Raw genomic sequence first — 13,697 nt, forward strand, 5'->3', positions numbered from 1 at the left:
ATAGGAGAGATACAGTTAAATTGGAGACTGTGCATCGATCTGTGATGGTGGTGGCGGCTGGGGGGGCTGAGGGGGCCAGGATCCCGAGGGGAGGGCCAAATGTAGAAGGAAGCAGTGAACACACAAACATACGTAGAATAACGGAATAAACAAGAAAGAGCGATAATCCTAGGGAGGTCTGACGACGTAGAAAGAACTAGCAGGGGAGTGATGGGTGAGCAGAGTATAAATGAGGAGTGAGACAAAAGAGGTGCAGCTGATGAGTGTCAGAAAATCAGGGCAGGTGTGTCTAATCAAATAATCAGTGTGAGGGAGCTGACTAGGGCGAGAAAAGAGAAGAAAGGAAGGTGCAGCCGGGCAAACCTGACACATGTTTGGCTTTTATTGAAATGTCTTGACAACTATTGAATGGATTGGCACAAATTTTGTACAGAAAATCATGGTTGTCAGATGATGTAGCCTGCGCTACTATGGGCGCAGAATGAGTGAAGTATTTCAACAACTGTTGGATGGTACTTTGGTTTATGACCATGTACCTGGAAAACTTTCCCAGCATTCCCAGCAGGCTCAGCTGTACTCTGTGTTTAGTGCTAATTAGCAAATGTTAGCATGCTAACATGTTAAAGCTACAGTATGTAGCTTAAGGTAGCATAGGATGAAACTCCAAATCACTGCACTGTGCTCTGCCCAGCACTCCCTCTCCCTGCTCCACTCTGCTCTAGATATTTGTTGTTCTGAAATTACAAGAAATAAAAATACAACTAACCTTACCGATCAAGCAGAAATATTTGGAAATCTCTGATTGGTTAGAGAGGTCCGTTCTGCTCAAAACCTTTTGGAAGCTAATATCTCTGCACTGCTGCCGGTGCTGTTCAGTGAGTCTGGGTCACAGGAGGCTTCGACAGCTCCTCTCCACATTAAGACATGGTTTGGAGCAGATTTCTACAACAAAAATAATTGAAAAGGTTAGATACTGTAGATTTAATAATGATGAATACAGTAAACATACCCACTAAAGATCAGCACGTTAGCCTTATTGTTAGAATTGATAGAAAAACAATTAAAAATGAATTTTCTGACCTGTTTGATGTACATTTATAGTAATACTGAACTGCAGGAAAATAATGGGTTTAGATGTACAGTACAGCTCAACTATTTTCCTTTCTGTTTTAATGAAATGTATTTATTCATTTCAGTTTTCATCCTATGTGGAAGCATTGATGACATAGTTTCAATAAAGGGGAAGGTGGGCGAGATACAGGAGGACATCATATTCATTCTCCTTGATATTTACAAGTAAGTCTGGCTTTTTGTTTGTTGGTTTTCCATTTTGCCCCTACACTACACCGTGACACTTCATGGGACTTTTCAGCGTCCATTGCGAAATCAGAGTATACAGTAAAACGTCTACAGAGGTGACATGTAGAAGTAACTGTTCATAGTGACACCCTTTGCCTTCCTTCAGCCCTCAGTATTACATCAACAAAACATCCAGTAAATTTATGCAGGACGTCCTGGTGATCACGCTGCCACAGAGGAACTACGAATTTGGCTCAACCCCATACAACGACACGGTGAGCTGCAACTTAAACACCCAAACAGCATTGTGTAGGATAGCAGTTTTTGTGTAACTCTTTTTCCCTGTTTCTCAATCTAACGGGCAGATAAATGATTATGTGGCTGGGTATCATGATGGGACTCTACTGTTTGGCAAATTGCTGAGAGAGAGGATGCTCAGCCAACGAGATAAGAGATCCCTTCAAGTGCCTCTGAGTGACAACCCATTTGGAAATGCCAACTTTGAAGGTGTGTATGATCAGCAATAACACCAGGATTGAAACACAATGGTGGTCAGAATTACAGTGCAAAATGAATTTAATAAACACTAACCAAACACCAGGCACAAAGAGGTAAAGTGGGCACAACCTTAAGAGTGCTGCGAAGCCAAAATCAAGGACTGCCTGGTAAGAACCATCTTTTATACCACAGGTTACAGCAATGACCTGCCTAGCTGTAGCAGAGAATTACATCAGAGTACATAACAGGCAAGCACAGTAGGTGGGGACCACATAATTGTTTTAACTTTATGTCTATAGATAAAACCACAGGTCATGATTGTCCTTTTATGTGATTTTTTTGTGAACATAGATAAAACAAAAGCAATCAGTGAAACACAGTTGCAGGTCATAGCTCACTCATAATATTCAGGCAGAGAAGACAAAGGTCACTAAAGGTTTATGTGATTATAGAAACCCGTTTTTTGCACTATTCCCCCCCCCCTCGTTCTTCTGAAGTCAGAAGGTAAAAGTCCATTAAACAAAGTTGATTATGTTGGTTAAAAAAGGGCAGTGGTGGGAGGATTCCTCTGGAACCAATATTTTGTACTAGTCTTTCTGATTGCAGCCATAAAAATCTTCAGAAGACTGGGACTGAGGTCAAAACCTAAGAAAAATATCAGGGCCTTTCATTATATTGGCAGCGCTTTTGACTCATCTTGCCTTAACTTATCTAAATGCAATTCTGTTTTGATTAAATTAAAAATGCTTTCTTTGTGTGTGTGTGTGTGCTTACTTCAACCAGGTATGGGAGGACACTATGTGCTCGACGAATACGGTGACAGAGACGTTAATTTCTCTGTGATTTACACAACTGTGACTGGCGAGGTGAGACTACAGTCCATTCAGCAGTAGCACCGTCACATTTTGAGCCAAACATGGCTTGTTTTGGCCAGATCTCTCAGCTTTAGTTAAAACAGCCAGTGTACAAACGTGAACATTTCTTTTTCGTTCTGCTCAAAACCTTTTGGAAGCTAATATCTCTGCACTGCTGCCGGTGCTGTTCAGTGAGTCTGGGTCACAGGAGGCTTCGACAGCTCCTCTCCACATTAAGACATGGTTTGGAGCAGATTTCTACAACAAAAATAATTGAAAAGGTTAGATACTGTAGATTTAATAATGATGAATACAGTAAACATACCCACTAAAGATCAGCACGTTAGCCTTATTGTTAGAATTGATAGAAAAACAATTAAAAATGAATTTTCTGACCTGTTTGATGTACATTTATAGTAATACTGAACTGCAGGAAAATAATGGGTTTAGATGTACAGTACAGCTCAACTATTTTCCTTTCTGTTTTAATGAAATGTATTTATTCATTTCAGTTTTCATCCTATGTGGAAGCATTGATGACATAGTTTCAATAAAGGGGAAGGTGGGCGAGATACAGGAGGACATCATATTCATTCTCCTTGATATTTACAAGTAAGTCTGGCTTTTTGTTTGTTGGTTTTCCATTTTGCCCCTACACTACACCGTAACACTTCATGGGACTTTTCAGCTTCCATTGCGAAATCAGAGTATACAGTAAAACGTCTACAGAGGTGACATGTAGAAGTAACTGTTCATAGTGACACCCTTTGCCTTCCTTCAGCCCTCAGTATTACATCAACAAAACATCCAGTAAATTTATGCAGGACGTCCTGGTGATCACGCTGCCACAGAGGAACTACGAATTTGGCTCAACCCCATACAACGACACGGTGAGCTGCAACTTAAACACCCAAACAGCATTGTGTAGGATAGCAGTTTTTGTGTAACTCTTTTTCCCTGTTTCTCAATCTAACGGGCAGATAAATGATTATGTGGCTGGGTATCATGATGGGACTCTACTGTTTGGCAAATTGCTGAGAGAGAGGATGCTCAGCCAACGAGATAAGAGATCCCTTCAAGTGCCTCTGAGTGACAACCCATTTGGAAATGCCAACTTTGAAGGTGTGTATGATCAGCAATAACACCAGGATTGAAACACAATGGTGGTCAGAATTACAGTGCAAAATGAATTTAATAAACACTAACCAAACACCAGGCACAAAGAGGTAAAGTGGGCACAACCTTAAGAGTGCTGCGAAGCCAAAATCAAGGACTGCCTGGTAAGAACCATCTTTTATACCACAGGTTACAGCAATGACCTGCCTAGCTGTAGCAGAGAATTACATCAGAGTACATAACAGGCAAGCACAGTAGGTGGGGACCACATAATTGTTTTAACTTTATGTCTATAGATAAAACCACAGGTCATGATTGTCCTTTTATGTGATTTTTTTGTGAACATAGATAAAACAAAAGCAATCAGTGAAACACAGTTGCAGGTCATAGCTCACTCATAATATTCAGGCAGAGAAGACAAAGGTCACTAAAGGTTTATGTGATTATAGAAACCCGTTTTTTGCACTATTCCCCCCCCCCTCGTTCTTCTGAAGTCAGAAGGTAAAAGTCCATTAAACAAAGTTGATTATGTTGGTTAAAAAAGGGCAGTGGTGGGAGGATTCCTCTGGAACCAACATTTTGTACTAGTCTTTCTGATTGCAGCCATAAAAATCTTCAGAAGACTGGGACTGAGGTCAAAACCTAAGAAAAATATCAGGGCCTTTCATTATATTGGCAGCGCTTTTGACTCATCTTGCCTTAACTTATCTAAATGCAATTCTGTTTTGATTAAATTAAAAATGCTTTCTTTGTGTGTGTGTGTGTGCTTACTTCAACCAGGTATGGGAGGACACTATGTGCTCGACGAATACGGTGACAGAGACGTTAATTTCTCTGTGATTTACACAACTGTGACTGGCGAGGTGAGACTACAGTCCATTCAGCAGTAGCACCGTCACATTTTGAACCAAACATGGCTTGTTTTGGCCAGATCTCTCAGCTTTAGTTAAAACAGCCAGTGTACAAACGTGAACATTTCTTTTTAACTCTGCTTTTGTCTCTCCCCAGTATGAAACTCTGTTATTGTTTGACACATCGCAAAATAATACCATAGTGATTGACTCTGAGCCTACCCTGCAGTGGGAAGGGAGTCACCTGCCTGATGATGAGCCAGATGATCCACAAGGTAAAGCACACATACATACACACTGATGTAGGGGACAGATGTGGTGCTTGACTGTAGCCTGAAAACTATTAATGCTGTGCAGCACAACATCTCCCCTGTGTGTCCAATATTAGGTTCTAATTGTCTCATTACATCACAGCCTAGTTTCTGTTTGTATTTTTTTTAATTGTGGGGGAGGTTTTTGAAATTTCACACAACCTCAAGGGCTTTATTCCATGTGTGTGTGTGTGTGTGTGTTTCCAGCCTTAAATGTGCAGGAGGTGATTGTGATTGTTTTGAGCGTTACTGTTGTGGTAGTGACAGCCATCGCTCTCATCTTCTACTGGTAAGCACACATTTAACCGCTGTTTACAGGTGCTACATATAGCATTTTAGCATCAATAAATCTGATTTGAACCAGACAAAGAATCAATTTCTGCATTTAGAGAAAAGGAGGACAGATCTGACTTGTATGTAAATTGTCAGTGAGCAGTGTTTTTCATGCTGAAGCAGCAAAAGGTGGTTTTAATTGAAGCTGAGGAAACTGAAAGACCAGAAGCATCAGTTTACATTTGATCAGTTTGTCATATAAATCTGTAATGGGATCTGCTGCAGTCTGAAAGCAAGAGAGTTGGCCACAAATGCCCCCGTACTCATTATGCATGCATTTACTGTATGTGTATGAATGATGTTAGGCAGAACAGGAAAGAGCATCTGATGCAGAAGAAGTGGTCTCACATTGACCCGCAGCTGATTGCTTCGCTGGATGAGAGGGAGGTCTCTCTGAAGGTATACAGCCTGATCACTCAGCTGCTTCCAACATGTCAGATTATAGTATATACTACTAGTATACTGCTTTTTTGTAATGGGTCACATGATACAAAGGTGTGGGAGTCTCAAGTTGAAATTGTTATAGGTTTATTAGCTATTTTAAAATGTTTAATATTTCCCTCTGAAAAGTGTTTGAGTGTAAAGTAGCAAAACATTTAAATGCTCAAGTACATGTAACTAAACACTATACTGAAGTCCAGTACTAAAAAGTTAAGGTAGATACTGTGAAAGAGTAAAACTTGTCATTCATTTGAGTGTAATGGGTTCATTCATCACTGAGTGCATGTGTACCTGGTAAGGAGCTGTGCTAATGGACTTGCAGTACAATCACCATTCTGCTGTGTGCATGTATGTAACAGATTGATGACGAGAGGAAGAACAGCATGTTCTTTACTCATCGAGGCCGCTATGACAAGAAGGTATCAGGGTTTCTACTTCCAATAATCAGTTTAGCTAAGAAAGAAAGAGTATAATGTAAACCTTTTCTCTCATCATTTGATTTCTGTCTTCCTTTGTAGCCTGTGATCTTGAAAGAGCTGAAACACACAGATGGAGATTTCACGGAGGATCAGAGGATTGAGCTTAACACAGTAAGATGTCTTTGTGTTTACTGCTGTCTACAGGTGTTATACTGTGGTTAAAATCATCCTCAGATGCAGTATCTTAAATGAGTCAAAACCGACATTGCGCTGTAAATGTATCTCTAAACAAAGCCGTTTTGGTGAAGCTGTCATCTTTTTTCCATTCTTGATTTAGTTCTTCATCCCATTTTCTTTATTTCACCCAAGGCTCTCCCAGAATATGATGCTTAACTTGATTTTGAGGATTTACTCAACAATAAAATATATTTCTGGCTTTGTCAAATAGAGAAATTAACCTTCTCCCTACCGATAAATTGGATTTTATGTTTAATGTGAATAAATTAGTAGTTTACTTTCTAATGTTGGAATCCACACGTCTCTGGATTAGGAATAACATGTACTTGTCATTTCTAACATTAAGACAAGTGTGTTTTCCAGCCCTTTTAACCCTTTCTGTCCATTCTCCATGCCATGTCTTCATGTTTCAGCTGCTGCGTATCGATTACTACAATCTGACAAAGTTCTACGGCACAGTCAAGTTTGACTACGGTGTGTTTGGGGTGTTTGAGCTCTGTCAGAGGGGCTCCCTCAGGGTAAGGCCCCCCAGCTTGCAGACACAAACCCACTGACTTACACACATCAGATCCTGTTGCTGCCAGATATTTCTATCATCGTTGTTCATCAGCCTGTAGGTTTTTAGGAGATACTCAAAGACAGCAGACTTTTTAAAGTCCAGCAGAACATTTTTAACTCTCTCGGGGAGGTAATATTTTTTATCTTAAATGTTTGTTAGTTTGCAAGAAATGTAAAAATACATTAACTGATGTGTTAAATTTGACAGGTTGACAACGGGTTTAGGAACAAGTGACTGATTTTTGGAGCAGATGAATATATTTTATTTAGGACCTTTTTTAAAACATGAACTTCCTGATATTAAACTTTACAGTCTTAGTGTGAGTATAGTGGCTCTTTAAATCATTTCTAGTTTTTTTTTTGGCTAAGTATGAGATTACAGCCTGGCTGATTAAGTAATTATATACAGACCTTGCTTTATGGTGCAGTGTTTATTTGACTTTACTTAGTTTTCCATGACTACAGTACAGACTAACATGATGTTTGTGACAGTCAGTGGCCTCCTTTCTCTGCTCACAGTGACTTTACCTTTGATTTGATAAATCTAACATATAGTTGAAAGAACACCGACAGTGTGTGCATGAGTGCACGTAATCACACAGCGTGTAATCGGGGTAGTAAAACTGAGCCTTATCTATTTTCCCAGCGCATTCTGAACGACACCATCTCTTATCCAGATGACACGTTCATGGACATGGAGTTTAAGATCTCTGTCATGTATGACATAGCAAAGGTAAATGTTTGATTGATTTATTTTTTTGGCTGTGTCATTTACTCATAGACTCTATTTGTTCATTTCTATGGAGGACAAAATAGAAAAGTGCTGCATTGTTTACTGTACCTTTAGTTTCCCTCAGTAATATTTAGTTAAACTGCAGGAAAAACGACGGAGGATATGACGATACACCAGATATCACCTCTGTACAGCCCTTCTGCTTTATGTCTTCTACAGGGCATGTCGTATCTCCACTCCAGTAACATCGGGGTCCACGGTCGCCTCAAGTCGACCAACTGTGTGGTCGACAACCGCATGGTGGTTAAGATCACTAACTTTGGCTGGCACACCATCCTGAGGCCAGGCAGAGGTGAGTTTTTCATCATCACTGTGGTTGTTTGCTGATCTAAACACAGAGTACTGGACGCTCAGCTTCTCCTCTCCTTTCAGATGTGTGGACAGCCCCAGAGCATCTTCGCAACTATGGGGTGTCTCAGAAAGGTGAATATGGGGCGTCTCAGAAAGGTGATGTCTACAGCTATGCCATCATTGCCCATGAGATTCTTATGAGGCGGACCCCATTCTATACACAGAAATGCTCAGATCCTGCAGGTAAGCCTGGATAATTTGGGACACCGTTATAAATCCTCCTTTGTGAAGGTGATAATGTTCCATTTGTGTTCAAACCGATTGTATATATAACTTATTTCAAACAGCCTGGAAACAAGAATCTTTTTGATAGGGCATGTTTTGCAAAATTTCCAGCTTTAAGCCCGAAATAGTGTGTATTATTTATGCACATTATAATTCAAAACGGTGTGTTCCCTCACTAAATCGGTGTCCTGCTCCCTTAACCATAATTATTTGTCACATAAAAACCATATGTGCTCAAGGAAAAAGCTGTATTGTTGTATGTACATGTTATAGTCCCTTGGTGTAAATGTAACTGACAACAAGTGATCATCCTGCTCGTCTTGTTTGACTGTCTTCTGATCCCTCAGAGAAGATCCTCAGGGTGCAGTATCCCACCGGGACGAGCGTCTTCAGACCAGAACTCAACTTTGACGGCACGACACAGAGGGAGATCGAGGTAAGAGAGCCACTAAACACTGAGGAGGACATTTGCTCTTAAAGTAACACACACTGACCATGAAGATCCATCAAAGTTAAATAAGGTGGGGAAAACACTCCCTGATTTTTTTCTCTTTGGCCACATGTCATGTAGCTGTATATGCTGATAAAGAGCTGCTGGGATGAAGACCCAGAACGGAGGCCAGATTTTAAGAAAATAGAGGTAGCTCTGGGGAAGATTTTCAGGTACGTGAACACTACACCTTCATTTAGGGTGACTTTTGATCATTTCTGTAACTTACCACATGGCCAAATGTATGTGGACACTACAACATTACATATCAGTCCTGGACCCTGAACGTTAATATGCAATAACTGTAAAACAGTCTCAACTCCACTGGGGAAGAGTTTCCACATGATACTATGTGGACAGAGGTGTCCATATATTTTTGTTTAATCAGTATGTTTTCCCTTTTTATTACAGTGAGGTACCTCATGCTGCATGATTATCTTCCATGATAAGTAAATCAATAATTGATATAAACATTGACAGTAATGGTATTTATTTTCCACTTACACAGTGACCTCCACAACCACGGCACTGAGACCTACATGGACAACCTGATCCGTCGCCTGCAGATGTACTCGAGGACTCTGGAGCGTCTGGTGGAGGAGAGGACGGCTTTGTATAAAGCTGAGAGGGACAGAGCTGATCGCCTCAACTTTATGCTACTTCCTGGGTAGGTTTATGTCCTTTCTGTCTCAGAGGGGAAATCAGATACTTGTTTAAAGCTGCACTGATCTTTTCTTTATTTTACACAGGCTCAAATGACTGTGTGTACTGTGCAGGATGCTCATCAGCCTGACAGTCCCACGGAGAAGTCTCTGTTATAAGCAAAGTTTTCTGTTCTCATTCCTCCTGTTTTCTCTGTTGTCTGCAACTAACACATTCGATACAGAGCTGAAGGAAGCACAATTCTTTTTGATTGATGTATATTTTGATTCAAAACAATGATTTTTCTTACAAAATTAATGTCTTGCTCCCTTGGCATTAATAATCTTTCCCACCATTTAAAGGCCACAAAGCTGTATTTGTATAGTGTAAAGGAAAGTAAATTTTTTTTATGTTATCAGAAGCTATGAATTCACTTTCACTGTTCTCCTTCAGCCCAGTGGTGCGTTCACTGAAGGAGACGGGCAAAGTGGAGCCGGAGCTGTTTGAGGAGGTGACCATCTATTTCAGTGACATCGTGGAATTCACCACCCTGTGCCACTACAGCACCCCCATGGAGGTGGTTGACATGCTCAACGAAATCTACAAGAACTTTGACAGCATCCTCGACCACCATGATGTCTACAAGGTAGTTTGGTCTGAGTTCAGGCTTCGGTCCTTCATAGTCTACTGTTTACCCAGAGGGTCAGAAGGGTTGCAGCATAGAGGTGGGAGTTGAGCCTTTTCTAGTTGCATTTCAGTAGGTTGTCAGTAAATTCTTGTACAATGGTTAAGAAGGCTTAGGTTGACAGAGTTAATGTTTGTATTTATGTGTCTCAGGTTGAGACCATAGGTGATGCGTACATGGTTGCATCAGGTTTGCCCAAACGCAACGGTACCAGGCATGCAGTGGACATCGCCCACATGGCCCTGGACATCCTGACATTTGTAGGGACTTTTGAGTTGCAACACCTGCCTGACATCCCTCTGTGGATTCGTATCGGTGTGCATTCAGGTAACAATCTGTCATTTTGCCTAATTTAATGTGGTTCTTGTTAGAGCTCATAACATTCCCTTAAAATTTAGCATCAGTATATTTTATAGCAGTAGAAATGCATGTTTTTTTTTTCTTGTCACACGAAGTGCAGTACTACCATATTTCATTATGTAATACTTTAAAGATTGTTTGTAATGTGTGTAGGACCCTGTGCAGCAGGCGTGGTGGGGAAGAAGATGCCTCGCTATTGCCTTTTTGGAGACACAGTGAACACCGCCTCACGCATGGAGTCTACAGGCCTGCGTAAGACACACACGCACACACACACACACACACACACAAAAGCAGTCAATATTGGAAGTCAAGGTGCAGCTTGTGATCTTCAGTTTCTGTAAGCGTGCCGAGGGTCTGACTGACAATTCTTTCTGGTCATTTTTCCAGCTCTGAGAATTCATGTCAGCCAGTCCACCATCAACATCCTGCAGAGAACAGGCTGCGGGTTTGAGTATGAAAAGAGAGGAGAGACGTACCTGAAGGTGAGCTGACTTTGTGTTTGCTTTTTATGTCCTCATACAACCAGGTATTCACATCTAATGTAACCATACAGGTAGTGGCTACTAATTTCCCTTTCCTCTGTGTGTGTGTGTGTGTGTGTGTATGTCCTTGTGCACCTGGCCCACAGGGTAAAGGTAAAGAGATGACATACTGGTTAACAGGAGTGACTGGGGGAAAATACAAACTGCCGACACCACCAACAGCGTGAGTAAAACATAGTCTCGCTAGACTGACTGGAAACATGTCTCCTGTCTGTGAACCATGCTGCTGTTGCTGAAAGATACTCCCCTCTAAATCCCAACTCACTGCTGTTTAAAACTGTGTTCAGCTACAAAACAGCAGGTGGGTTTTCATCCACCCATTTTTATGCCTCCGTGCTGGTGATAGTTGTGGTTGGAGGTGTTAGTCAGGGCCACTCTTATAAACACAAGCTCTCAAGAATTAATATTGACTGGTGCACTATTGATTACACTTCTCCAACCAACTCCTAATATTCACATAACAGTAACCTGCATTCATTTGTATTTTCATGAAATTCAGGTAATATTTGCTAAATTTGGATGGAAACAGTGATCTTGGTAGAAATTTTTGGATTTGATTGGATTGTGACAAAATCAGGAAGTAGCCTTATCTTTAAATATATTTTAAAAAGTTATAATCAAATGCAGAAAATCATATATATGATCCGTTTTTAATAATAAGCTAAGTAGTCTTGTAAATGTGATTATTACCACTGTATAACTTGTTTTTCAAGTAAACAGAAGCTGTAAAAGCTCAACAGGGCTTTGGATAATTTTGCATGTTCCTATATTTGAGCGCACAATCTGAAATAATCGTCATGCTCCCGTTACAGGGAGAACTTCCAGCAGCTCCAGCAGGACCTGGCGGAAATGATAGTGTCCAGTCTGAAGAAGCGTGGAACTGGGACCGAGGACTTCGACAAGAGAAAGACCCTCTCCACCAAACTGCGGCGGAGGGAATCCAGCAGCAGCATGCACAGGGACAGTCAACCCGAGTACTTCCACCTGGCTGTCACCGAGAACCCCAGCACCTACCTGTGATTACTGACGAGCTTTCAGCACACGATCGGCATGGAAGTAGACATTGTACAAGTGTGTCACAGCCTGTGCCCGTCTGAACCAGCACTGCCGGGGTTCTGTGACAGCTCTCTTTGTTCAGGGGGTGGAGAGCCAGTGGAACGGCTGTGGGAGAAGCAGGCGTGTTAAAGGTGAGACTTCACCACAGGGATCAGTTCTTCAACATCCATTCTTTTCACTGCCACATCCTCAGACCCTCTGTAGAGAACCCGCTGTCACTGAAACTGACCTGTTAGTCATTTTGTCTCATTGTTAATCAAAAGAAAAATCCACCCTCAGACATCTTTGCTGTGGTAGAAAACGAGGCCCTCCTGCTTTATTTTGATGTGGCACTAACCCAGTTTACTTTACAACATTACATTTGGACCTGTCATGAGAAGAAGCAAGCAACAAGACCGAGCAGCATTATACTTTACTTGTGTAGAACTGGGCTCTGTGAATGGTCTGCCACGGTGTTTATTTTGATATTACCACATGGGGGCACCAAAGTCGTACACTCATTTCCATAAACAGTGGCGATAAATTTAACCTGCTGCTGTGGGTGGATTTCTCTTTGTCACAAGTCTTTTTGAAATTTGTAACATACATGAAAGCTTTGCCTGCTTTGCTCTGTGGACGGTGATAACTCAAACCAAGTTAATGTCACAACTATATGGATTTTAGAGTGAGTCCTCTGAGACCTAAAGGTCAGTTTGCTCCAACAGGAACCCAAATAATGAGGGGAGATTGAGGGAGAACGTCTGTTATTTCCCCACAAACCTCAGCCAGAGACTAACAGGAGCAGTGAATGTGGTGTATTTAATGTAACGTGTGTGTGACTCCAAACCCCAGTTTAGCTTATTGTTTGTGCCATAGACCTCCACTGTTCGACTATTAACACAGTTAGCCACACTGCTGCACTGGGTGACAGACGTGAGGCCCATCTGTTCTCATCAAATGGCTCCAAGGGCTGGTAACGACTGTCACTTTGTACAGTGTCTGGAGGAAGAAGGAGTCTCTGAGCTCTGCTCTGTTTACACTACTCAGCAGAGCGACACAACAGTGGAGGTCTACGGCACAGACCAGTAAGCTAAACCAGGGTCTGGAGTCACACACATTACAGTGAGTACACTGGTTTACTGGTGCTGTTACTGGGAAAATGCACTGAAAGCGAGACGTGAGCAGTGAGTTCTGTCCTTAAAGTCAACAGCTGTGTGTCATTAGGACAGAGACAGGGGAAGGAGTCTTCACCTGGTGGACAGACAGCACAAATGTACTGGAACAAATTGTTTTGATGTAAGCACATCAGGAAGAAATTGCCTTTTTATGTAGCCTATGGATTTACTGAGTTTTCCTGGCTCTTTACAGACGGCAAAAGGGAAACAAAGCAGACGTCGTAATAGATTCCAGTAGAAACAGAAAACATCAGGATTTGTGAAATTTAAACAGCTGACTGTGGAGATTATGCTTCACTAAACGCAGCTGAGGGAAACGACAGGCATGTTAAAAAAAAAAAATTGGTTCTACAGGAGATGCACGTCTCACGGATTCAGTGTAAATGGACTTATTCTGTCTGCAGCGTAGAAAACGCCTCACAAAACGCTTTCAGTGTTGATTAGAGGTTTGTCTCCAGATGGGACTTGTGCAAAATAAC

General features: G+C 41.4%; 1 protein-coding gene across 1 annotated transcript in view; it reads left to right on the top strand.

Annotated features, from left to right (window-relative positions):
• gucy2ca (guanylate cyclase 2Ca) overlaps nucleotides 1-13,691 on the top strand; it is a 21,043-nt gene extending 7,352 nt beyond the window's left edge. The window contains exons 8-33 of the mRNA XM_020587824.1: nucleotides 1,197-1,296; nucleotides 1,466-1,574; nucleotides 1,665-1,806; nucleotides 2,581-2,658; nucleotides 3,164-3,263; nucleotides 3,433-3,541; nucleotides 3,632-3,773; nucleotides 4,548-4,630; nucleotides 4,776-4,893; nucleotides 5,137-5,218; nucleotides 5,568-5,661; nucleotides 6,063-6,122; nucleotides 6,222-6,293; nucleotides 6,773-6,877; nucleotides 7,564-7,650; nucleotides 7,870-8,002; nucleotides 8,083-8,244; nucleotides 8,634-8,722; nucleotides 8,858-8,949; nucleotides 9,285-9,443; nucleotides 9,872-10,064; nucleotides 10,256-10,430; nucleotides 10,617-10,715; nucleotides 10,854-10,948; nucleotides 11,095-11,171; nucleotides 11,821-13,691. Of these exons, the coding sequence (XP_020443480.1) occupies nucleotides 1,197-1,296; nucleotides 1,466-1,574; nucleotides 1,665-1,806; nucleotides 2,581-2,658; nucleotides 3,164-3,263; nucleotides 3,433-3,541; nucleotides 3,632-3,773; nucleotides 4,548-4,630; nucleotides 4,776-4,893; nucleotides 5,137-5,218; nucleotides 5,568-5,661; nucleotides 6,063-6,122; nucleotides 6,222-6,293; nucleotides 6,773-6,877; nucleotides 7,564-7,650; nucleotides 7,870-8,002; nucleotides 8,083-8,244; nucleotides 8,634-8,722; nucleotides 8,858-8,949; nucleotides 9,285-9,443; nucleotides 9,872-10,064; nucleotides 10,256-10,430; nucleotides 10,617-10,715; nucleotides 10,854-10,948; nucleotides 11,095-11,171; nucleotides 11,821-12,028 (2,963 nt within the window). The 3' untranslated portion in view covers nucleotides 12,029-13,691. The remainder of the gene's footprint in view (nucleotides 1-1,196; nucleotides 1,297-1,465; nucleotides 1,575-1,664; nucleotides 1,807-2,580; nucleotides 2,659-3,163; nucleotides 3,264-3,432; nucleotides 3,542-3,631; nucleotides 3,774-4,547; nucleotides 4,631-4,775; nucleotides 4,894-5,136; nucleotides 5,219-5,567; nucleotides 5,662-6,062; nucleotides 6,123-6,221; nucleotides 6,294-6,772; nucleotides 6,878-7,563; nucleotides 7,651-7,869; nucleotides 8,003-8,082; nucleotides 8,245-8,633; nucleotides 8,723-8,857; nucleotides 8,950-9,284; nucleotides 9,444-9,871; nucleotides 10,065-10,255; nucleotides 10,431-10,616; nucleotides 10,716-10,853; nucleotides 10,949-11,094; nucleotides 11,172-11,820) is intronic.
• The last annotated feature ends 6 nt before the right edge of the window (nucleotides 13,692-13,697 follow it).

This window comes from Monopterus albus, unplaced genomic scaffold, assembly GCF_001952655.1.
Source record: "Monopterus albus unplaced genomic scaffold, M_albus_1.0 scaffold483.1, whole genome shotgun sequence".
In the NCBI taxonomy this organism is placed as follows: Eukaryota; Metazoa; Chordata; class Actinopteri; order Synbranchiformes; family Synbranchidae; genus Monopterus; species Monopterus albus.